At 41.7% G+C, this 25,669-nt stretch overlaps 1 protein-coding gene across 1 annotated transcript in view; it reads right to left on the reverse strand.

Annotated features, from left to right (window-relative positions):
* LOC139380615 (zinc finger protein 385D-like) overlaps positions 1 to 25,669 on the reverse strand; it is a 41,291-nt gene that overhangs the window by 3,131 nt on the left and 12,491 nt on the right. Inside the window, exons 3-6 of the mRNA XM_071123501.1 lie at positions 13,479 to 13,586; positions 8,846 to 9,014; positions 982 to 1,332; positions 534 to 715 (exon numbers count right to left, since the gene is read on the reverse strand). Of these exons, the coding sequence (XP_070979602.1) occupies positions 534 to 715; positions 982 to 1,332; positions 8,846 to 9,014; positions 13,479 to 13,586 (810 nt within the window). The remainder of the gene's footprint in view (positions 1 to 533; positions 716 to 981; positions 1,333 to 8,845; positions 9,015 to 13,478; positions 13,587 to 25,669) is intronic.

Genomic DNA, 25,669 nt, shown 5'->3' on the forward strand with positions numbered 1-25,669 from the left:
ATGTCATTTTAGGCGGAAATTGAAAAAAGGTGCGTATCCTTAAGAGTTAAGGGGCCTCAAAAAGACCAAGGAGAACAGAACACCACTAATTGATTCGGAAGGGTTGTCAGCCGTAGAGGTACAAATTAAAACAAGAAAATTGCCAGTAAATGCAATATGTCAAAATTGCATGATCAATGCAGCTCTCTACAAGTCCAAATATATATATAAAAAAACTTGCCAATTCAATTTTAAGACATGTTCCATTCATCCAGTTTTGAAAGCCTACCTACTCATTTGTTTCTATTCGTTTAGTGTAATCAATGCCTGATAACTGTTCTCTGTCATTTCAAGGTTATATTACGTAGGCTTAGTAATAATTTCTAATTAGACACTACTTCAATGAACCCAAGAGAGACAGATACAGTTATACCACTGATAAGAACATGACATTTAAATATAGTGAATTCAAACAATTTCCATTAAACAAATTCATAATTTTCACTCATGGAACTGTGATAATATACAATGGCTAATGTTCATGTGTATCCCACCTGTTTTAGCTGTGTCTCGGAGTTGACGTGCACATCGCAGATCTCACAGTGAAATGTTTTGTTCTGCAGGCCCGTGGCTGCCTTGGTGGGCGGAGCTAGCTTACTCTTGACCCCTGGCCGGGGGAAGGACTTGATGGAGCCCACACCACTCCTGGCCTCTAGCATGGTCTTGTGCTTCGTACCTGGATGATAAAATCGGAAAAAGTGAGTCACAATAAGGTCTAAAAGGCATTTGCATCCACAGTCATTTGCCACTATTATGTAAACAGCATTGAGAGGCACTGACATTATTTGCCAATGAATAGACCCTACCAATCAAATGATGGACATGATTGGCTGTGTTCTTCACATTGACAGAAGAGTGAACTCTATTTAAGAGCTACTATTCAGGGTTAGTGATTGAGCCCCTAGGGACAGGAGGGACTGAGAGGAGGGCAGGTCCTCTCACCGCTGTTATGAGCCTCCAGTTGGGATGCCGAGTTGACGGCCATCTTGCAGAGCGAGCAGTAGAGCAGACGCCTGGCTTTCTCTTCCTCTGTCTCCGGGTCTGTCTCAGCCTCTTGCTCCACCTCCATGTCTGGTTCTAAAGGTGAGCTGGATTTGGGCGAGGCCCTGTCATCCCATCCTGTAGCTGAGGTAGTCTCTGTCCCTGTGGATGAATTGGGACTCGATGCCAGCGTAGGTGCCAGGGGTGGTAACATTGATGTCATGGGTGCCAGGGTTGATGTCAGGGATCCCAGGGTTGGAGCCAGTGTGAGCACAGGAGATAGTGGGAGTGGCGATGCACCTGGAAAGCCATCTGCAGAGGGCGATAGATATGTTAATTGACCTTCCCTGCTGAAATAACCTGTTACAAGACGACTACTGCACCAAAAATAATTGTCTCATGTATGGAGATCAAAGTCATCTATGGATCAATAAGATCTGATGAGAGAAACAACACAAGTCGGTATAAAAAATACTGTGAACTGGCTCCTCATTTACCAAAATAAAATGTTAGTCTTGGCAGCATCCCCTGATCGATGTCAATTCCTCTCAGTTCTCTCTACTGCAATGACACAGAGTGAAGATCGCCAGCCAAGAGAGCGAATCAATAGTGAATTCATTTCATTTATAATACTCTACACTATCCAAATTACAGTATTCACCATTAACTCTAGTTGACACCTTTGATACTTGATATTTCTGTTATATCGCATAAAGCCACCATAATTAGCATTTGAGTGAATCCTTAATTGGACGGCAATTGATGGTGGGCCTCACCTTGTCTCTGATGAATACTATTTATGCTAAGAGCAAAACATTAACAGTGCCCCATTACACCCCTGCAATTATTATCCAGCTACTCCCAGCCTTCTTTTGAGTGCCAGGTATCAAAACACCCCGCAGTCACACTATGCCAATCCCTCAATCAAAGCCAAGTCACTAGAGACCAAGAGCTGTCGACCGACCTCCTTCTGTGGGCAGGTTTTCAGCACAAGATAATGATTTGATTTGTCCTTGAAAAGCAGGGTTAAATGTGTTTTTGTAGTTTGTCTGTCACCATACATGTATTGTGCTTGCATGTGCACATGCGTGTCTCTATACATGTGCTTTTGAGTATGTACTCTCTCTATGTACACTGTGTTTTTGTGGTGAGTATATACAGTATGTGTGTGGTTGTGTACTGTTCACACACAGGCATGGATGTGTCTCTTCATTGCTTCATCTTTTAAACAGGAAATCCCATTTCAGTGACCCACCTCTATTTCAATCAAGGGCGACCTGTTCAAAAAGCAATGTAGGCACATACATGTGTCTGTTCTTGCATTGCAGTGCACTCATCTTCCATAATGCCATTAAAGAGCCATTTGCCTTTCGCGAGCAGGTGATTATAGTGTACTTTGGCTGGCCTAAAACGCCCTCTACTCTGGGAAGGCTCCAGTAATCCATATCCCCACTCGCTGTGACCTAACTGGCTCTGTTAAGAACTCAATCACCTCTCATTAATGAAGGTAATGACTGTGATCAATCTAGAGAGGCAGCGGTTGGGGACTGACAGTTATGGGCTAAGAGAGGGGGGGTAGTGAGGGAGAGAGAGAGAGAAGGGGACATAAGGGGTAATAGAGTAAATAAGGAAAGGAGTAAGGAGATGGAACGAGAAAGATAGATTGGAGAGGGAAAGAGAGCATGGAGAGGAATGTAACAGTGAGAGAGAAAGAGGGAATGAAAAATACAGTAAGTGAAAGAAAGATGAGGAAGTGCAGGGGCCCCAGAAGGAAAGGGGGAAGAGAAGAAATAAAATCAAAAGAGAGGGACACAATTAGAGAGAGAGAGAGAGCGAGAGAGAGAGAGAGAGAGAGAGAGAGAGAGAGAGAGAGAGGATGCCACAAAGAAAGAGGGAATTTGATTGGGAAAAAGAGACAGCTATCATGACCCTCTTTGAGAGCTTCCCGTCCTTTTTGTCGTCTGTTTCTTTTTTACCCCCCTTTTCTCCCCAATTTTGTTCTTGTCCCATCGCTGCAACTCCCCAATGGGCTTGCGAGAGGCAACGGTAGAGTCAGGCAAAGGTAGAGTTAAAACTTATTTGGTGTAGGGGGCAGTATTTTCACGTCCGGATGAAAAGCATGCCCAGAGTAAACTGCCTGCTACTCAGGCCCAGAGGCTAGGATATGCATATTATTAGTAGATTTGGATAGAAAACACTCTGAAGTTTCTAAAACTGTTTGAATGATGTCTGCGAGTATAACAGAAGTCATATGGCAGGCGAAAACCTGAGAAAAATCCAACCAGGAAGTGGGAAATCTGAGGTTTGTAGTTTTTCAAGTGATTGCGAATCCAATATACTGTGTCTATGGGGTCAGATTGCACTTCCTAAGGCTTCCACTAGATGTCAACAGTCTTTAGAATGTTGTTTCAGGCTTCTATTGTGAAAGGGGAGCGAGCAGTGGTCAGGCTGAAAGCCTTTAGTTTAGTCACGTGCGCGGCCGTGAGCACGAGCTCCGTTCCCTTTCATTTCTAATGACAAAGGAATTGTCTGGTTGGAATATTATTGAAGATCTATGATAAAAACATCCTAAAGATTGATTCTATACATCGTTGGACATGTTTCTACAAACTGTAATGGAACTTTTCTGGACTTAGTACCCTCGCCTTGTGCGATAGGATTACTGGACTAAACACGCAAACAAAAAGGAGGTATTTGGACATAAAGATGAACATCAAACAAAACAAACATTTGTTGTCTAACATGGATACCTGGGAGTGCCATCAGATGAAGATCATCAAAGGTAAGTGATTAATTTTAACACTATTTCTGACTTTTGTGACACCTCTCCTTGGTTGGAAAATGTCTGTATGGTTTTCTGTGGCTAGGCGCATGGTGTGCTTTCGCAGTAAAGCCTTTTTGAAATCGGACACTGTGGTTGGATTTACAAGAAGTTTATCTTTAAAATGGTGTATAATACTTGTATGTTTGAGGAATTTTAATTATGGGATTTCTGTTGTTATGATTTTGGCGCCCTGCAATTTCACTGGCTGTTGTCGAGGTGTACCAGAGAGTACCAGAGAGGATTTATTAACACCCGCCAGCTTAACCCGGAAGCCAGCCGCACCAATGTGTCGGAGGAAACACCGCTCAACTGGTGACCGGCGTCAGCCTGCAGGCACTCGGCCCCACCACAAGGAGTCGCTAGGGAGCGATGAGCCAAGTGCCTTAGACCGGTGCGCCATTCGGGAGGCCCACGTTGCCTGTTTCTATACCTCTAAAGCTCTCAGTTTTCCCAGGAGATTTCCTTTGGCGATAGAGCAGAAATGCTCTTCTCAAATCCTTCCACTCTCGTTAGGCTTCCAGACAATCACTGAGCTCCCCCTGAGATCTGATTACCTTTCTCAATGATGCTGGATTAAGCTCTTTAATTAAAATGATTGGGCCCCATTATATGCCACCATGACTTAAAGGACAGAAACCCCTCAAGGCCCTGCAGTTGTGAGGCATTCCTTCCTTTCTTCATTTTGAATTTCAGGCCAACTACATAGGCAGTTTTGAATCTACTGTGATTAGGATCTTGATAAAGTAGCTTTGATACAGAAGTGTATTTATAATGGTCGTGATTATCATTTGGATAACAGAGCAAAGTTATCTTTGAGATATTTCACAGCAGGGGTCATAGAACTTACGTTGACTCATTCAGCCCCTCCTTCCTCATTGGAATTCATTCTCCAGACAAAATCCTTTTGGAAAGTTTCTACAGCTTCAAATCTCCTCAGAACTTCTCACAAATGAAGGCATTTGCAGGAAATCCTAGTTCCACGCAAGTGAAAAGCAGGTTTAATGCACAGAGTCATCAGCTTTGCCACTTTGTGATGCATGTCTGTGTTTAAGGGCTTTTTCCAACCCAGTGCGTACATATTTGGATCTTTGAATTCCTTGTTGGTTAGGAGACGTGCATGGGGAGCTTTAGTGGTTAACTGATGGCTGAACAAGCCTAAGCACGCCCCCATGCCCCATGCCTGTTCTATTGTGCAGCTGCTGTCAGTGCATGAGGCATAGCTCCCCTGACAATCTGCTCTTTAATAGCTAATATCAGGGTACATTTCCTCAGGCACTGGACTGGAACTGAGAGATGGCGACTGCGTTATGGGCAACTCTTCTCTTTCTTAGCCACGTGCATGCGCACACACGCACACAGACACACACGCAGACACACACACAGACACACAGCTTGACAAGCAGTGGCTAAGCCATTGGCTAATCTATGCAATCTCACTGTGGCCGGCTGTCCATTCGAAGCCACACACAAGTTCACAAGTTTAAAACACACAAACGCACGCACACATCCTCAAAATGCATACAGAAAATACATGAACTCACATGTACACAGAATGTGTGTTATAATGGCTATTTGGCAGAAGTGCCCACTATCAAAAGAGACTGCAGTTCTTCTCCCCATTCCTCATATCTGCTCTCAGTAGCCATTTCTCTTCCCTGACCTCCGCTTTTCATTAGAGGAGCACATGGGCACTGATATACCACTAAATACTTCAGCCCTAAAGATAATGTGGCGTTTACCCGCCTCGCCAATTAATTTCCCTGACATCTGAGTCCATTAATATTCATTACCCAACACCACTTTTGACAAACTGACGCTCCCACGCTTTGTAGACACGATAGTGAGGTGGAGGAGAAAACTGCTTGTTGTGTTTTGGGAGGTCAGTGATGAAAATGATTTATGGCTATTTGTTCCTTTTCCCAATACAGTGTTTAATGGTTTGTCTTTGAGGCCTTTCAGGGTCTTATTTTTAAACATTATTTTGCAAACAATATTTTCCACATAGTGAGACGTGGGCTTGTTCTTGAGACACACCTATGAGTGTGCTCTGGACTGCATTTCTCTAACATATGCATATATACTCAAAGACATACCGGATGAATAAACAAAAGCTTGTTTTGGAATTCCTTAGGTTTGTACCAGGCTGAAGTGTGATATCAGCTCTCGTTAGAGGGGGTTTCAATTAAACTAACATGAGGAGGACCAAAACATACATTGACGAAATCACCCATTTGTGGAGCAAAATTTATATTAAAAAGTTACCTGGTATACTCTACCTTCACAACTCAAATCAAACTTTATTTGTCATATGCGCCGAATACAACAGGTGTAGACCTTGAAATTCTTACTTACGAGCATTAACCAACAATGCGTTCAAGAAAGAGTTAAGAAAATATTTACCAAATAAACAAAAGTAAAAAATAATAAAAAGTAACACAATAACATAATAACCAGACTATATTCAGGGGGTACCGGTACTGAGTCAATGTGTGGGGGTACAGGTTAGTCAAGGTAATTTGTAGGTAGGGGTGAAGTGACTAGAATTTGGGGACAAAACATTATCCCATTGGAATAAATAACTTATGACTTTTGAAATATGTTGATACTCTCTCTGTAAATTGTGAATGATCCTATTCTGCAGGTGTGAGCATGTGGGACCAGATGGTTCACAATGCAGTGCCTTCAGAGTGAGAACAGGAATCGCAGAACCTGAGCTCAATTATGGATGCTTGTATGTGCTCCAGAAATGTGCTCCTGGTTTAAAATCGCTTACTCATGGAACATTGGATTGTAGGCCCTAGACTGAGGCACTCAGACCTAATCCTGGAAAGCCATGGTCCAAGGTTTCATTGGTGCCATTTTATGAGGCAATTAAAGATGGATACAGGAAGACTTTAGTAGTGGACAGAGGTAGCCCAGAGAGCACTCTGGTTCTCCAGGTCCAATGGGTTTAGCTGTAAGACTAATGGAATTGACAGAGGTCAGCCTCCGGGCCTCCACTGACTACATTTTAGAAAGATAAAGGAGAGTCAAGCTTATCTGGTCCTGGTGCCTGTCTCCTGTAGTAAATGTACATCATTACGACGTCTCCTGTATCTACTTCCTCCTGCTCCCAACTTCCTCTAGTTTGACACCATGATCAGATACAGTGGGGAGAACAAGTATTTGATACACTGCCGATTTTGCAGGGTTTCCTACTTACAAAGTATGTAGAGGTCTTTAATTTTTATCATAGTTACACTTCAACTGTGAGAGATGGAATCTAAAACAAAAATCCAGAAAATCACATTGTATGATTTTTAAGTCATTCATTTGCATTTTATTGCATGACATAACTATTTGATCACCTACCAACCAGTAAGAATTCCGGCTCTCACAGACCTGTTAGTTTTTCTTTAAGAAGCCCCCCTGTTCTCCACTCATTCATTACCTGTATTAACGGCACCTGTTTGAACTCATTACCTGTATAAAAGACACCTGTCCACGCACTCAATCAAACAGACTCCAACCTCTCCACAATGGTCAAGACCAGAGAGCAGTGTAAGGACATCAGGGATAAAATTGTAGACCTGCACAAGCCTGGGATGGGCTACAGGACAATAGGCAAGCAGCTTGGTGAGAAGGCAACAACTGTTGGTGCAATTATCAGAAAATGGAAGAAGTTCAAGATGACGGTCAATCACCCTCGGTCTGGGGCTCCATGCAAGATCTCACCTCGTGGGGCATCAATGATCATGAGGAAGGTGAGGGATCAGCCCAGAACTACACGGCAGGATCTGGTCAATGACCTGAAAGAGAGCTGGGACCACAGTCTCAAAGAAAACCATTAGTCACACACTACGCCGTCATGGATTAAAATCCTGCAGCGCACGCAAGGTCCTCCTGCTCAAGCTAGTGCATGTCCAGGCCCGTCTGAAGTTTGCCAATGACCATCTGGATGATCCAGAGGAGGAATGGGAGAAGGTCATCTGGTCTGATGAGACAAAAATAGAGCTTTTTGGTTTAAACTCCATCTCGCCGTGTTTGGAGGAAGAAGAAGGATGAGTACAACCCCAAGAACACCAACCCAACCGTGAAGCATGGAGGTGGAAACATCATTCTTTGGGGATGCTTTTCTGCAAAGGGGACAGGACGACTGCACCGTATTGAGGGGAGGATGGATGGGGCCATGTATCGTGAGATCTTGGCCAACAACCTCCTTCCCTCAGTAAGAGCATTGAAGATGGGTCGTGGCTGGGTCTTCCAGCATGACAACGACCCGAAACACACAGCCAGGAAAACTAAGTAGTGGCTCCGTAGCCAGTCTCCAGACCTGAACCCAATAGAAAATCTTTGGAGGGAACTGAAAGTCCGTATTGCCCAGCGACAGCCCCGAAACCTGAAGGATCTGGAGAAGGTCTGTATGGAGGAGTGGGACAAAATCCCTGCTGCAGTGTGTGCAAACCTGGTCAAGAACTACAGGAAACGTATGATCTCTGTAATTGCAAACAAAATTGCAAACAAAGGTTTCTGTACCAAATATTAAGTTCTGCTTTTCTGATGTATCAAATACTTATGTCATGCAATAAAATCAAATTAATGACTTAAAAATCATACAATGTGATTTTCTGGATTTTTGTTTTAGATTCCACCTCTCACAGTTGAAGTGTACCTATGATAAAAATTACAGACCTCTACATGCTTTGTAAGTAGGAAAACCTGCAAAATCGGCAGTGTATCAAATACTTGTTCTCCCCACTGTATACAACATTTACAGTAATGTTTTCCAGGTGAAAACAAATGGATGTGGAGAAAGAGAACTATCAGCACACCGTTTCTGTTCTCCCACAGTTTGCTTTTGCAACCTTTACACCAAAGGGACCTGGTCAGGTATTTCGGGAGACTCGGCACCTTTTGAAATTTGTTGGATGGATGTGACAAAGAAGAGTGACACACAGAGAGAGTGGATGGGGATTGGTAAAAACAGCAGATACGGAAGGAAAGTAAAGGGAAATTACCAACCTTTCCTGCCAGAGCTGTAGCACATTGCTGGAGGGTTGATGCTCTTAGGGACTTCCTGGTTGGTGGTTTCCTTGGTGACCACTGTACCTTTGAGCTTACATTTGGTAGCTTCCAGAGATTTCAGCTTCTTGGCATGTTTTGTTCCTTTGTAGTGGGCTACGGCTTGGCTCTGTGAGAAGAACAAATAGCAGGCTCAATTTAAACCAGGCCAAATTATGACCAAAAACGAACTCAAATCAGTGACCCATGAAATATACAACACAGTGAGCAGGCATCACAAAGCATTGCCTTTTATAGTGCTGATTAAACACAAACTTTAAAGGGGTTCAGCATCAAAAGAACATCCATGACAATATAACAAAGACCATGCGCTGCAGAGTTTAGTCCAATTATATTTACAATGTTATCCATGCTCCTTTGCCTGTTATGTGATTTTTTTTTCTTTATCTCACATCTCAGTATAGTATCAATGGCCATGTGATGGGTGAATCTGTGATAGTCTGATGTATTATTTATGTAGCTGTTTGAATTTAGAGTCCAGACACGATTTGTCCAAGATTCACCTTCACAACGGATTTACCCGGACTCGTGGACTGGATCACATGCACATACTTCCTGGCTGACTTTGCCCGTGGCAGGAAAGGAAGGTATTAGGAAAAATGGTATTGCCTTTTGTGCCAACCTCATCCCCAGTAGGGCATTGTTAGCGTCTGTATGGGCTACGAGGGAAGTTTCAATCAAAACCATTGAGACAAAGAATTCTTACTTGCTGTTTGCAATTTTTAGGAGAAAATGAGCTTTCTCCATGCCAATTAGAGCAAATCAACAAAATGGAAATTTCCAGATAAAACTCCTTTTCTCTGCACTCAACCTAAATTGATTTAGTCTGTGGAGGTCATATACAATTATTGGCATTGGAAAATGCATACAATACTAATCCTCTGCTGCAAGGAACCAAAAAAAAGCCAAGCATGGCACTAGCTAGTTTTCCATCCAATTGGCAACAGATTTTCATGCGAATATTCTAAAATCTGAATTAAGATATTTTCCCACCAAATATCTGTGCACGATGACGTTGTACATATAAACATATTTTGTTATACTATTGCAGTAAAATATAAATTACATGGATTTCCATCGCATTTTCAACTCTAGTGATCGTTTTGTCAGAATAAATGTTGCGTTTTATAGCGAATCTTTGGTCTTGGCACGTGCGGTGCGGGTAGGCTACCTACACGATGAGAGCAAGATTATTTTTGTTTTTCAAACGGCAGCCAAGCATCGATTATCATGCCATCAAAATAAGACGCTAGATATTTATTGGAAAGAAGCATCAAGCTCATCAACTTGCACTTTTACCACCCTGTAAAGTTCATCATCACTTATTTCATCTGTAGCCTAATATACAGCCTGCTGTAACGAGTCGTAGTGGAAAGAACACACAATATCATCGCGTGACTTAAAATTTACTTCGATATGATGTTTATTCTATCAATATGTGCACATAAATGCATTTCCACCGCATTATATATTTTACAGAAACAAAAATATCCCACTTTGTCGAGCGTATTTTCTAAGTTTGACATTTGGAAAGTTTACCGACAAAATGTGCCATCAGTTTCATCAATGTTTCCATCAGGCCTGTCATGACATGTTTAATTCGACATGTCCTTTACACGCATAAAAAGGTCGGATGGAAATCTGGTTAATGTCTATGTTATCTTTACTCCAATATATTGCTTCCTTATATCATACTCCAGGTATCCAAGCCATCAGTAGATTTTTTTTGCCAGAAGACACAAGTGATATGGATGAGTGTTTAGTGCAATCAAGACCATAATTCATCTTTCATTAGAGCAATGATGTTGAAAAATTGCCTTAATGATACTTGCGGTTTGACACAGACCTGATTAAGGTGGGGAAGGAGGTAATTCGTTTTTGGATGGTCTATAAGTGAGAAAGACATCTCATGGAAAAAGACTGGCAAATAGCCATTTAGTCAGTCAATCAATGCACAGAAAATTAAAATTAATTCCCACGTGGTATTTAATGTTCTGTGCATTCTTTAAATCATGCTTAAAATGTGACATTTTTTGGTTGGGTTATAGTCACTATGTTACTGTATATGGGTGGCTGTATGGAAATATCTTGCTGGCGGTGTAATTAGATCAATAAAACCATGTGTAAGGAAAAAGATTCCAATCTAGACAAAGAAGTCCAAACAAAGGCATAACAGAGTTATGTGTGCTTGTGAGAGAGGGAGAGAAAGAAGGAGAATGCTGTAGCAGGCCTCACTCTCCAATGACTTGCATTGGAATTATTTCTATATATACAGTATCAGACATAAGTTTGGACACACCTACTCATTCAAGGGTTTTTCTTTGTTTTTACTATTTTCTACATTGTAGTAAAGACATCAAAACTGGAACCAAAAATCTCAAATTTGGATTCATCAGACCAAAGGAATGGTCAAATGTCCATTACTTGTGTTTCTTGGCCCAAGAAAGTCTCTTCTTCTTGGTGTCCTTTAGTAGTGATTTCTTTGCAGTAATTTGACCATGAAGGTCTGATTCGCACAGTTTCCTCTGAACATTTAAATGTTTGATTTTTTTACCTTTATTTAACTTGGCAAGTCAGTTAAGAACAAATTCTTATTTTCAATGACAGCCTAGGAACAGTGGGTTAACTGCCTGTTCAGTGGCAGATTTGTACCTTGTCAGCTTGGGGATTTGAACTTGCAACCTTTTGGTTACTAGTCCAACACTCTAACCACCTGGCTACCCTGCCGCCCCAGCTAGAGATGTGTCTGTTACTTGAACTCTGTGAACCATTTATTTGGGCTGCAATTTCTGAGGCTGATAACTATTGAACTTATCTCTGGGTCTTCCTTTCCTGTGGCGGTCCTCATGAGAGACAGTTTCATCATAGCGCTTGATGGTTTTTGCGACTGCACTTCAAGAAACGTTTAAAGTTCTTGAAATTTTCAGGATTGACTAACCTTCATGTCTTAAAGTAATGATGGACTGTGGTTTATTTTTGCTTATTTGAGCTGTTCTTGCCATAATATGGACTCGGTCTTTTACAAAATAGGGCTATCTTCTGTATACCACCCCTACCTTGTCACAACAGCTCCAACACTAACCCAGGAAGCCAAACACCATGATGATGACTCAGGTTTAGAGCTGGAACTGCTTCATCTGCAATACTGCTATTCACTTTGGTAGATGGAGACACTCATAACGATGCATTCAATCGATCCAGGGCAGCAAGTTGAAGAAGAAGAAAATCAGATACTTCAGGCCCTTTTTATAGACTGACATGGTCTGTCAACAGCAAAACAAGAGGTGGAGAGAATCCGTGTGAAGTTCTCCACAGCGTGAGACTGGTTTGGTGGTAGTGAGTGTTTGTGGCTTGTGTTTTACCGGTCACCAATCAGAACATCAGTAGTTCTCTCCTCAGGTTGACATTCTCCTCTAAAGAATGACTCTTAAGGTAAAAATTGTTTTACTGTTTGACCAAGACATTTGAGAGCTGTGTCAGTTTATTGAGGCACTTTTGACTTAGTGCAGAGGAAAACTGGGTGGGAATATCCCAATAATATGGTACAATGGAAAGACCCCTTTAATTAAATAATATAGTATGTATTTTAGTTGTTTTTCACCACTCAAAAGTCCAGGTATTCTGTTCTTCACTAAAGTAAGTTAAGCTACACGCACCATCCACCACCCAAACAACCTCCAAGTCCACCAGGTTTCTCCATCCAATTTAAACTCCTATATAGTCAATCTGCAAAGATGATAAAGTATTTTTGATGTCCAAGTGACATCAAACTGAAATTTCTTCTCCCTATCTCGGCACCACGGAGATTTGATAGGTAAACATCATCTTTATCTGTTTGCTCAGGAGTTGTGATTGATGGCTGGGATGGATGATGATTATCCTGAGCTAGACCTCAATGTAGAATAAATATTAACCGTCGCATTGAGTAATCACTAGCACATTGGGGCCCTGAATAGATAGCTAGCTTCTTTATTGGAGGAAGTATGACGATGCCATTTTGTAATGCTACTGAATTAACTACCCCTGGCTCAAAAATGTGTTTTCAATTGTAGGAAATGTGATTTGATGGTAAGAACAAGGAAATTGAACAGTTAGATTCCATGCATTTTAGTAATGAGGGTTATTTCAGAACGACTTTGTTTATTATTAACAACAACTGCTGTCATGTATTGCAAGATAACAGTTGCTTACTCCAACTTTAACGTCTTTACAAGAAAGTTGCCCTAGATTGCAAAGATGTTGTGCTGGATATATTATTCAGGACACATCCCCATATGAGACAAGCAACATCGTATGCTATTTCACAACTGACATCTTATATAAGGATGTAATGTGTCCCCTTTAATAACAAATGACATATACTTTTGAAGATCCATGAGCCCGTTATGTCTTATGTTTCAAGCAAGACTTTGTTGGAAGTATGACCTCATCAACATCTGCTGGGATCCTGTAAATATGGGTTGAACAAGTAGGAGTGGACCGTCGTGCTTTGTTATTCAGTCTAATACGACTCAACACAACACAGGTTCATCGAGGGCATTTGGACCCGTGTGATCTCCAGAAGCTCCCTCACCTGTGAGTTGAATCTCAGTTGGCACACGCTGCACGAGACGTGTCTTCTTTTCGTCAAGGGATGAACTCCAAACGTGTGATGCATAACAGCTTTCTGAACTGGATCCATCTGGGGGGAGAGAGAAGAGTATAGAATCTAAGTGAGATACAGTGTTAGAGCGGACCTCTAAATCAACCACCTTACATCCTTTGGTGTGGTGGAAAGAGAAAATGATTTTCTTTAGAGCAGGGTTCCCTAACTCAGGCAGGTGATTTTTATTTTTAAATGGATTTTTTCTTTTCTTCTACTGCTGAACACAAAAGACTGTAAAAACACCAGCAAATCATCAGCTCCAAGTGATTTTAATTTTGGGAATCTGTTCCAAAGTATTCCCACGCACAGTAGAGATATATGTGATCGCATACAAAGCAAGGTTTAAAATTATTATGTTCTAGTCAAATATTATATCTGTTTGGGCTTCTTGAGGCCAATTAGCTGTCTACAAATTATTTGTAATTATGTTCCCGCCCCCCTGACCATCCGCTCAAGAAAAGATTGGCCTGCGGCTGAATATAGTTGATGAGCCCTGCTTTAGAACTTCTTCGGGGGTTAGACGTTGAGACACTAGTCTCAATGTCAACAGTGAAAAGGCAACTCTGGGATTCTGGCCGTCTAGGCAGAGTTGAAGAGAAAAAGCCATATCTCAGACTGGCCAATAAAAAGAAAAGATTAAGATGGGCAAAAAAACACAGACACTGGCCGGAGGAACTCTGCCTAGAAGGCCAGCATCCCGGAGTCACCTCTTCACTGTTGACGTTGAGACTGGTGTTTTGCAGGTACTATTTGATGAAGCTGCCAGTTGAGGACTTGTGAGGCGTCTGTTTCTCAAACTAGACGCTCTAATGTACTTGTCCTCTTGCTCAGTTGTGCACCGGGGCCTCCCACTCCTCTTTCTATTCTGGTTAGAGCCAGTTTGCGCTGTTCAGTGAAGGGAATAGTACACAGGATTGTACCAGATCTTCAGTTTCTTGGCAATTTCTCACATGGAATAGCCTTCATTTCTCAGAACAAGAATAGACTGACGAGTTTCAGAAGAAAGTTCTTTTTTTCTGGCCATTTTGAGCCTGTAATTGAACCCACAAATGCTGATGCTCTAGATACTCAACTAGTCTAAAGAAGGCCAGTTTTATTGCTTCTTTAATCAGCACAACGGTTTTTAGCTGTGTTCAACATAATTGCAAAAGGGTTTTCTAATGATCAATTAAAATGATAAACTTGGATTAGCTAACACAACGTGCCATTAGAACACAAGAGTGATGGTTGCTGATAATGGGCCTCTGTACGCCTATGTTGATATTCCATTCAAAATCAGACGTTTCCAGCTACAATGGTCATTTACAACATCAACAATGTCTACACTGTATTTCTGATCAATTTGATGTTATTTAAATGAACAAAAAAAATCATTTTCTTTCAAAAACAAGGACATTTCTAAGTGACCCCAAACTTTTGAACGATAGTGTACATAGACGGGTTAGCTGACAATGTCACAAAAACGATGAATGTCCACAGCAGATGTCTGTGTGTTGTTTTGATTCTGGACTGTCAGATAGCTAACAACAATGACAAGAAGCTGCAAAAATTTGCTTGCTAGCTAACCAACTACTGTAGCGATGTATTTGAGTGTACAACGAGTAACAATAAGTGACAATATGTTTTCAATAAAGATATGGAGAGGAAATATAGTTTTGATGTTGTCAACAATCCTTTGATTTTAAGCCAACCCTGCCGGTTGTGCTCCACAGTTACGCACGCATTGGTTTATTGCTAAGTATCCCACCTGTATATAGATCTAGATCTATAGGTCTATAACTATACTATTAAAAGGGAACTTTCTACAAGAACATAATTGGATTAACGCAATCATAAAATGTTTGCACAAGTTTGTGACTAGAGCAAAACTGTGGGTGAATTGAAGAAACAGGTGTGTTATGCAACATTCTTCCATTGTAAATCTCACCCAAGTTTCGGAGAGAAGATGACACATGAACCTGGCACAGGTCCCTGGCAGGGAAAGCTTCAGTACAGATACATTAGCTACAGCCTGCTGGGAAATAGGCTAATATGGAGGACTGGAAACGTATTGAGTGTGAGAAACATCTGTGCCACGGAAAAAGGATGACCTTCGACTTAAAACACGCACTGGGCTTGAGTGTCAGAAATACCATCACAATCAGTGTCAAATTAATATTAGGCTATGTAGACTTAGAATAATACACGACACACCAAAGTTACTAGGGAAGTACCTCACACAAGTAACCTTGGTGTGTTTCGGTGTATATTCAGTAAATGTTCACATAGCCTCATCACATAACGTTCACAGAACTCTCTTCTCCATTTACTGTATAAAATCTGTCCATTACACAGTCCTCCACCACTCAGCTGCGGTCTAAGGCCCCGTACACACTCCGGTTGTACAACTGATGTACAACGTATTTGACACGATGGTGATACAACCTGATAGAGTTTGTCTGCAATTTTTTTTTTTACGGTTTCTCCACAGCGCTTGAGTAATTATTTTGGTTGTATCACAACCGTTTATCTCTGTTGTATCACAACCGTTTAAACAAATGTGTTGTAAATCAGCTCACACTTGAGTGTGAACAGGGCCTTAGCCAGCACAGCTGCATTCCTAGCAGCACATTATTCCTCCACCACACTCTCTCATCAGCCACCCACTGCGCCACATACTCCACAGAGAACCTCCTGCTGGGAGCCGGCTTCAATTGAGATATCTCCCCATCCACACACACATCTTTATGCTAAGTCACATGCCTGCTATCAAAGCCCACGTACATGTAGTTTTCCCTATTTTATTCTCTCCGTCCGAGCGAGTGTCTCCTTTCATTCACGTGTCCTCTGTGATTCATGCTGATGTGTTGGGGAGATGTCGGGGGACCATCACCCCTGACGATAGAGAAATAACCAGGCTGTTTAATGGATACTATCTGACAGCCGACAGCAGCCTGTCTGTCATACAGTTCATCACGTCGGACGTGAGACCGGTTCACTCAGAGCAGAAGATAATGCAACAAGACTAGACAGTGATGAGACGCGGTGGCTGTGTGTGGGTGGGTGACTTTCAATTCCTAACTGTGATAAACTGGACAAACACAACACTGAGCACTATTTTTGTTAATTTATCAACATGATATTTTCTATATGCCCATACGAGGCCCACACATCACTGCATAAAACATGAGGTCAAATGAATCCATAGATGAGCCTTTTTGCAAAGTGTCACAATTATAATCAAAATTATAGTATTTTGTGTTCTTATACATTTAGTAAAAGATTGTGGCCAGCAGCTCAAATGCTGCCCAGTTACACAGAGAGAGAGAGAGAGAGAGAGAGAGAGAGAGAATGAATGAATGAATGACTGGTCAACACACTGAGCTAGCCCCCACAGTGTGGTCTGAATGTTCCATTCACGGCCGCCACGCACGCTTACCATTAACTAAAGTGGGATGAATGACCTGTCAAAATGAATCCTCCCTCCTATGCGTTTCCCAATTACCTCGCTGCCTAGGCCAGTCAGTTAGTTATCAGCAGACATGCCGCTATAGATTGTTGCCACACCAAAACATTTGCAAGTCAAATGCGGGGGACGCTCATAACTTATAATGAGAAACAACAAGCTTCCCAGGTGTTAATAAAAACGCAGACCCTCACATGAGAGGAAGTTGAGAGGGGAAGAGAGGAAGCAATGATGTCTGAGGGGTGAAGAGCAGAGTGTCTGCTGTGAACTGAGTGCACTACTGGTGGATGTATCCCCTGAAGATGCTGAAAGACTGAGATAGAGAAAGATCAATCAATTTCCCCCCGTCTTAGTACAACTGTTAAACTTTGAGTTCTTTTTCGTAATCATATACTGTGAGAAGTGAATATGTTTGGTGTGATATGGATTTGTTTGCAACAGGAGGAGAGAGTGGGAGAATGAGAGAGAAGAGAGAGAGACGAGAAGAATTTCCCCATAGTGTACTTGAGTGAGTTACTGGATAGGAAAATTCACAGTGACCGTGAATAGAATGAAACTCATAGAATCTTGATTCAATTTAATATTCTAATAGGATTATGAGTCCGTTACTGCAGATCAATTTGACCTTCTTCTAAGTGTTAACTTGGCTCAAAAAGCCCCAGGGAACAGTCTGTTTTCTTTCTATTGTTGCACTTGTTTATCTCTCCTCCTTAGGGTTGAAGCATCCCAAACTGAAAGGGATTCACGTGTGTTTCTTCACCATGTATAGAGGAAAATAGGTCTAGTGGATCTCAGTGGAATTTGTGTGTGTACTGTACATGTGTGTGTGTGTGTTTATCATTACTATGCAAAGGGGCAGTAGCACTATTGAGCTCTTCAATTGGGCTTCTTATTCAATATACCACACTGAAGGCTGGAGTGGGGGTTCATTATGCACATTGCTCCTGTGGATATTGCTGCTTTTTAAGGGGTTTTAAGGGGTTTTGGATTCTATAAAAGGATTTAAGTTTTATGCTGTTGTTCCCCTTGATGCAGGCACTTACTGTCAGTAACGCTAACTAAGAGTGCTAAATGATTAAAATGTAAGTGGTTAGCGAGAGAGTGAGAGAGAGAGAGAGAGAGAGAGAGAGAGAGAGGGGAGAGAACCTGAATGGACTACTTTCGACGAACACAGAGCAAGCACAAGTACAATTCTATCTCTCCCTCTCTATTTCTCCTCTCTCCTTATAACCCATTCTTCCTCCCCCTCTCTCTCTGCTCTTTTTCCCCGTTGCGCCTCTCGTTCCACTTATCTATCCCTCGGCTTTCTGCTTCTTGTCTCAGATTGTATTTTCTCCAGTATGAGTGGTACTTTAGAACGTTCCCATCGGTCTTCACCGCTGACCCCTCTTCACCGCTGACCCCTCTTCACCGCTGACCCCTCTCACACCATCAAGATCTGTTAGGATGAAATATTGATCTAGGGTGTCTCCTCTGCTCCCCAGAGCCACCTGGCTGCCTCACACTGTCCTCGACCTGCTCAGATGAAAATGTAACACCTTACCCCTTAACCCCTGCCACACCCACCCCTTGCCTCAGAACAAAGCACATCTGAGCTCCATCAAATTGTCCTTATCTGTAGTACTGTCAAGCGTGACATGATATAAAAGCCCTAACACCTAAAAAAGTAACTTTGAACGCTATGAAACAACTCTTAAATAGGGGTTGAATACATTTAACTGCACCCCCCCCCCCCCCCCACACACACACACATCTTATTTGAATGAATCCATCTACTACTAAAATATAATGTCTTCACAGGTCTTGAGCCAAACTCACCACAATAATAAGGTGTATACAGTCGAATATACATCACATTTAATCTGTGTACTGTAGGTCAAGTTGCTGTGGTTCGATAGTGTTTTGCTAAATTCTTCCATAACCCGATTTCTAATCGATCAATCTATCAAACCTCTCTCTCTGGCAACACCCCACTGGGAATTATTCTCTCATGACCTTGTTCAATGAAATCTAAGATGAAACAATTTATCTTTGCATAATATTATACCATGAATATCAAACAAGAACAATATTCATAATAATGAAAGAAAAACCTACATTGCATTTGAATTCCTCTTTTCCAAATCAATGCCCTGAAATGAGAAATGCATGGCTCACCTGCAAACACAGAGTATAATAATGGTGAACACTTTAATATCAATGAATTCAAGGGTTTTACACACATGCCTACACTGCTTGAAGCAGTGCCGGCCCTTGGCATACTGTAAGATACATAGGCGGTCGCCTAAGCAAGGGTTTTCCAAACTCGGTTCTGGGGCCCCCTCTGGGTGCACGCATTGGTTTTTGCCCTAGCACTACACATCCGATTCAAATAAATCAAAGCTTGATGGTGAGAGGGTTATTTGAATCAGCTATGTAGAGCTAGGGCAGAAACCAAAACGTGCACCCTTACGGGGCCCTAGGACCGAGTTTGGGAAACCCTTGCTTAGGCGACTCTGGCCTAGGCCCCCGACCCCCTTACTGTTGAGGAAAACACCATTTCTAAGTTTAGTGGTGCATCAAGCAGTTTTCCTCTTCTTACCGACAGTCAAATCAAATCAAACGTTATTGGTCACATACACATGGTTAGCAGATGTTATTGGTCACATACACATGGTTAGCAGATGTTATTGGTCACATACACATGGTTAGCAGATGTTATTGGTCACATACACATGGTTAGCAGATGTTATTGGTCACATACACATGGTTAGCAGATGTTATTGGTCACATACACATGGTTAGCAGATGTTATTGGTCACATACACATGGTTAGCAGATGTTATTGGTCACATACACATGGTTAGCAGATGTTATTGGTCACATACACATGGTTAGCAGATGTTATTGGTCACATACACATGGTTAGCAGATGTTATTGGTCACATACACATGGTTAGCAGATGTTATTGGTCACATACACATGGTTAGCAGATGTTATTGGCCACATACACATAGTTAGCAGATGTTATTGGTCACATACACATGGTTAGCAGATGTTATTGGTCACATACACATGGTTAGCAGATGTTATTGGTCACATACACATGGTTAGCAGATGTTATTGGTCACATACACATGGTTAGCAGATGTTATTGGTCACATACACATGGTTAGCAGATGTTATTGCGAGTGTGGCGAAATGCTTGTGCTTCTAGTTCCGACAGTGCAGCAATATCTAACAAGTAAAATCTAACAATTCCCGAAACAAAAACCTAATACACACACATCTAAGTAATGAATGTAATAAGAATGTCTAAATATATGGATGAGCAATGTCAGAGGGGCATAGGCTAAGATGAAATAGATAGTATAGAATACAGTCTCTACATACAAGATTAGTAATGCAAGATATGTAAACATTGTTAAAGTGGCTAGTGTTCCATTTATTAAAGTGGCCAATGATTTCAAGTCTGTATATAGGCAGCAGCCTCTCTGTGCTAGTGATGGCTGTTTAACAGTCTGATGGCCTTGAGACAGAAGCTGTTTTCAGTCTCTCGCTTCCAGCTTCGATGTACCTGTTCTGACCTCGCCTTTTGGATGATGGAGGGGTGAACATGCAGTGGCTTGGGTGGTTGTTGTCCTTGGTTATCTTTTTGGCCTTCCTGTGACATTGGGTGCTGTAGGTGTCCTGGAGGGCAGGTAGTTTGCCCCAGATGATGCGCTGTGCAGACCGAACCACCCTCTGGAGAGCCCTGCGTTTGTGGGCGGTGCAGTTTCCGTACCAGGCGGTGATACAGCCCGACAGGATCCTCTCAATTGTGCAACTGTAAAAGTTTGTGAAGGTTTTAGGTGACAAGCCAAATTTCTTCAGCCTCCTGAGGTATCTCAAAGCACTTCATGATGACAGAAGTGAGTGCTACGGGGCAATAGTCATTTAGTTCAGTTACCTTTGCATTATTGGGTACCGGAACAATGGTGGCCATCTTGAAGCATGTGGGGACAGCATACTGGGATAGGGATTGATTGAATATGTCCGTAAACACACCAGCCAGCTGGTCTGCGCATGCTCTGAGGACGGGTCTAGGGATGCCGTCTGGGCCGGCAGCCTTGCGGGGGTTAACACGTTTAATTGTCTTACTCACGTCGGCCATAGAGAAGGAGAGCCCACAGTCCTTGGTAGCGGGCCGCGTCGTTGGCACTGTGTTATCCTCAAAGCGGGCAAAGAACGTGTTTAGCTTGTCTGGCAGCAAGACTTCTGTCTCGGCGACGTGGCTGGTTTTCCTTTTGTGGTCCGTGATTGTTTGTAAACCCTGGCACATGCGTCTTGTGTCTGAGCCGCTGAATTGTGACTCCACTTTGTCCCGATATTGACATTTTGCCTGTTTGATTGCCTTGTGGAGTGATCGTGTACTCTGTTTAGTATTCTGCCACATTCCCCGTCACCTTGCCATGGTTAAATGTGGTGGTTCGTGCCTTTGGTTTCATGCAGATGCTGTCATCTATCCATGGTTTCTGGTTAGGGTAGGTTTTAATAGTCACAGTGGGTATAACATATCCTATACACTTCTTGATAAACTCAGTGACCGTTTCATTAGCCCATGTTAGCTCATATTTTTTTAGGTTGGTAAGTTAGTCTACCCAGCTATCTAAACTTGTAGTAATCATGGCTGAATTACCAACTGGGCACGAAGGGCCTAGGGTGTCCAGAGGCACTGACTTCCAGGAGGCCTGTCATGCCAAATAGTGTCCCCCTGCCAAAGAGTGCCCCTCCTATTGTAGTATTCTGTTTGTATGTAGTTTGCATTTCAATGGCATCCCTCAAAGAGATTTTATTTTATCTTTCCAACCAGGCAAAGCACAATGAAGGCACTACTGATCTCGACAAGAGGCGCAAGAGGTATCTAGCTATAATTAACCCTGATCAATCAAATGGATAGGTATAAGCAATTATGAATTATAAACTTTATTACAACTGCACTTAACTAGGTGTCTTTGCTAGACAAACACATCCAGACAGACAGACAGACAGACATCTGGGCAAGTGAAATAACCTTTTGTTTATCAATCACATTCTATTATATATGAAATTATTGTGGTTTCAATGAATGTCATATCAGAGAGCACACAGCGTTTCAATTTGTGACTTTGTGCTAAAAGGTAAGTACCTGCCTAGCCTGCCAGAAGTTTGAGAGGGTGAAGACTGTGGTGCCAGAGTTGAAGCCTGTCATGACGCTAGCCCTTTCAGTGAATTGGCTAGCAGAGATGTGAACAACCCCCCTCTCCTGTTAGCAGTTTTACAACTTTACAACCACGTCCTAAATTCCATGCAGAGACTCTTGTCTTCCTGACCATGCAATATGGGAGAGAGAGGGTCACAGTAGAACAAAGGAACTCTCCCGCCAAATTCTACTACATTTTAACAATATTCTTATTTTGGAGAATGTGTATACGGTTGGTGGAGAAGCCCGCTACAACCCGGTCCGTTTTGTTTCATGTTTGTGACCTCATGAAAGAAAATACAGCCACATTACCCTAACTCTGTTTATACAGGTTCCTCAGTTACAAGGCTTGCATCTAATTCTTGTATAAAATTAATGAGTAAAGATGAAACTATTAGCGAAATGATGTAATGTGATGTTAACCTTTAAAATGAGAGAATTGACCTTCCATATAAAGTAAACTAAAGTAAACATATAAACTAATTCAGTAGCCACACACAAGTGAATAGACATTGGTTGGAAATGATGAACAAACACATTTTCCACTATTGAATAAAAGCCTCCTTGATGAACTCTGAACTATTGATCACCTAAAGAAGAAGCACATACTAAACTAGCATATATTAGACTGCAGCTGAACATATGCACAAATCCAGTACGAGAACACTGACCGACGAGGAAGCATCTCCAGAGTGAGATGAACCTCTCAGACCACGTGAACCTCTCACATGATGAAACTGAAGATTCCTCAAAGGACGAGGGTGACATTGAATGGGCAAACCAGTGCCTCACATCACCAGCTCAACTATCGAAGCCAGCTTCACGTAAATACAATGCATTGCTTTTCCGAATGAGCGATCGTTAGTGACATATGTATTTATGTGGGAATAGCTTCCCAGGTCTGATAGAGACCCATGGTCCTTAGTCTTCTTTCCAAAAAACCCTTCTCTTCTCTCTGAATCTATTGTGTTATAACCAAACTGTTTTTGTTTAGTCCAGTAGGGACGGTATTTACTGTATAATGTTATTATGATTGTTTATTCTGTAATTGTTTAATTAGTTCGTAAATAAATAATTGAGCCAATTTGTGTACGGATGACTCATAAGCAAAGGCTGGGGTTGTGCAGATAACCAAGAATTTTATGACGTTCAGATGAGACTGATATTTGGTAAAGAATAATTAATGACTAATTGACTGCTATTGATATAAAAGATCTTCAGATCTTTAGGAGAGGATTCGGGAGATAGCCACTCTATATAAACTAATGCTTCTGTGGTGCCCCAGGTTATTAATGGTTTAATTGTTGCATGGTTTAATTCAATCACATAATCAATTACACGTTAGGTAATCAATTTGAAAATAGCATGTCATCTCATTAAAGAAGTCAGAGACACGACAAGCCCATCAAAGTTGTTTCACCATGATCAGTAAGTGTAACAATACAATTTTTGCCTTGATAAGTTGTTTTGTAATGCTTGCTTGCTTTAATAATTATAGAATGTGTGTGTGTGTGTGTGTGTGTGTGTGTGTGTGTGTGTGTGTGTGTGTGTGTGTGTGTGTGTGTGTGTGTGTGTGTGTGTGTGTGTGTGTGTGTGTGTGTGTGTGTGTGTGTGTGTTAGTATTCTTACAAATATGAACATCTGCATACTGCATGACACAGATACAGGTAAGAATAAAATGACCTCTCTAACACTTTAAATGTTAGGGGTGGACCTCATAGGACCCTTCACAAAATCCAGGAATGGCAACAGCTGTTGTCTGACAGCGACCGATCACTTCACCAAGTGGGTGGAAGCAATATTCATTAAGGTCAGGTCAGTAACAGGAGAGAATGTGCTTTACTCCAAATTCCCTTCTGTAACCTATTAAAAGGGGTGCTTGGAACCAAAAATAGATTTTAGTTTTGTCAAATCAAATCAAATCAAATTTTATTTGTCACATACACATGGTTAGCAGATGTTAATGCGAGTGTAGCGAAATGCTTGTGCTTCTAGTTCCGACAATGCAGTAATAACAAGTAATCTAACTAACAATTCCAAAACTACTGTCTTGTACACAGTGTAAGGGGATAAAGAATATGTACATAAGGATATATGAATGAGTGATGGTACAGAGCAGCATAGGCAAGATACAGTAGATGGTATCGGGTACAGTATGTACAAATGAGATGAGTATGTAAACAAAGTGGCATAGTATAGTATAAAGTGGCTAGTGATACATGTATTACATAAGGATACCGTCGATGATATAGAGTACAGTATATACGTATGCGTATGAGATGAATAATGTAGGGTAAGTAACATTTATATAAGGTAGCATTGTTTAAAGTGGCTAGTGATATATTTACATCATTTCCCATCAATTCCCATTATTAAAGTGGCTGGAGTTGAGTCAGTGTCAGTGTGTTGGCAGCAGCCACTCAGTGTTAGTGGTGGCTGTTTAACAGTCTGATGGCCTTGAGATAGAAGCTGTTTTTCAGTCTCTCGGTCCCAGCTTTGATGATTGTATGATACCAATCAAGAACGAGACTGGCGAAGCCACCTCAAGGTGATGATGGACATCATCAACACCCACAGTTCTCCTGGGGCCATCTTGAGTGAAACAAGGTATGGATGTTATTGGTTATATTCTGTTTTTTTATTGACATTTTATGGTACATAAGACATATTTCAATATCTCACATTGTCAATAGATATCCCTTTCCTACCCCCTTCTCCAGGTTTTGGATGAATGGACCAAACAGACCCTCAAGACTGCCATGGGCAAATCCCTTGACGGTACCAGGAATGGTGGGAGGACAACCTGAAGGTAATTCTCTTTGGACACAACAGCAGCGTCCAGGCTTCCACAGAGTACTCGCCGATCGCCTGATGTATGGACGGGAGCGGCAGCTGTTGACTGAGGTAAACAATGCAATAGTACTGTATATACAATTATTGCATATAATTTAGTCTTTAAAATTTGTGATTGTCTATTGCTATTTTTGTATAATGTACTTTCAGATCACTGAAAATACACCTGATGTGGTGGAAGTTGTCGAACCAGATCAGAACGCTTTCGAGGACCACCTTCAGGCACGAGCTGAGATGTGGAGGCAAATGACTTGGTTCGGAAGAAGGGCGAAAGGAAGACGAGACCTGGGAAACCCTGCTGCTCTTTCGCTCCTAGCTTGGGTCACCATCTGTTAAGGTGAATATAAAAATCTCAGATAATAACTATTTGCATTTGCACACAAAATAACCTGACGCAGATTTTTTCTCTTTGTCTTCCTAGAATTACCTCGGTGGAAGCCAACGATCTTCTCCAGTTGGAGTGGTTGGACGGTCGACCACTGAAAGCCCTGACGCCCTACACTTTGGTGAAGCCCATGAGACAAAGTCTGTTAAGCTTTGGTTGACATTTGAGAAAGCTTATAAAAAATGTACCTCCTTAATTTACCTCTCCAAATGACTATAGAACTATCGATTATCGA

Source organism: Oncorhynchus clarkii, chromosome 2 (genome assembly GCF_045791955.1).
Source record: "Oncorhynchus clarkii lewisi isolate Uvic-CL-2024 chromosome 2, UVic_Ocla_1.0, whole genome shotgun sequence".
Classification (NCBI taxonomy): domain Eukaryota; kingdom Metazoa; phylum Chordata; class Actinopteri; order Salmoniformes; family Salmonidae; genus Oncorhynchus; species Oncorhynchus clarkii.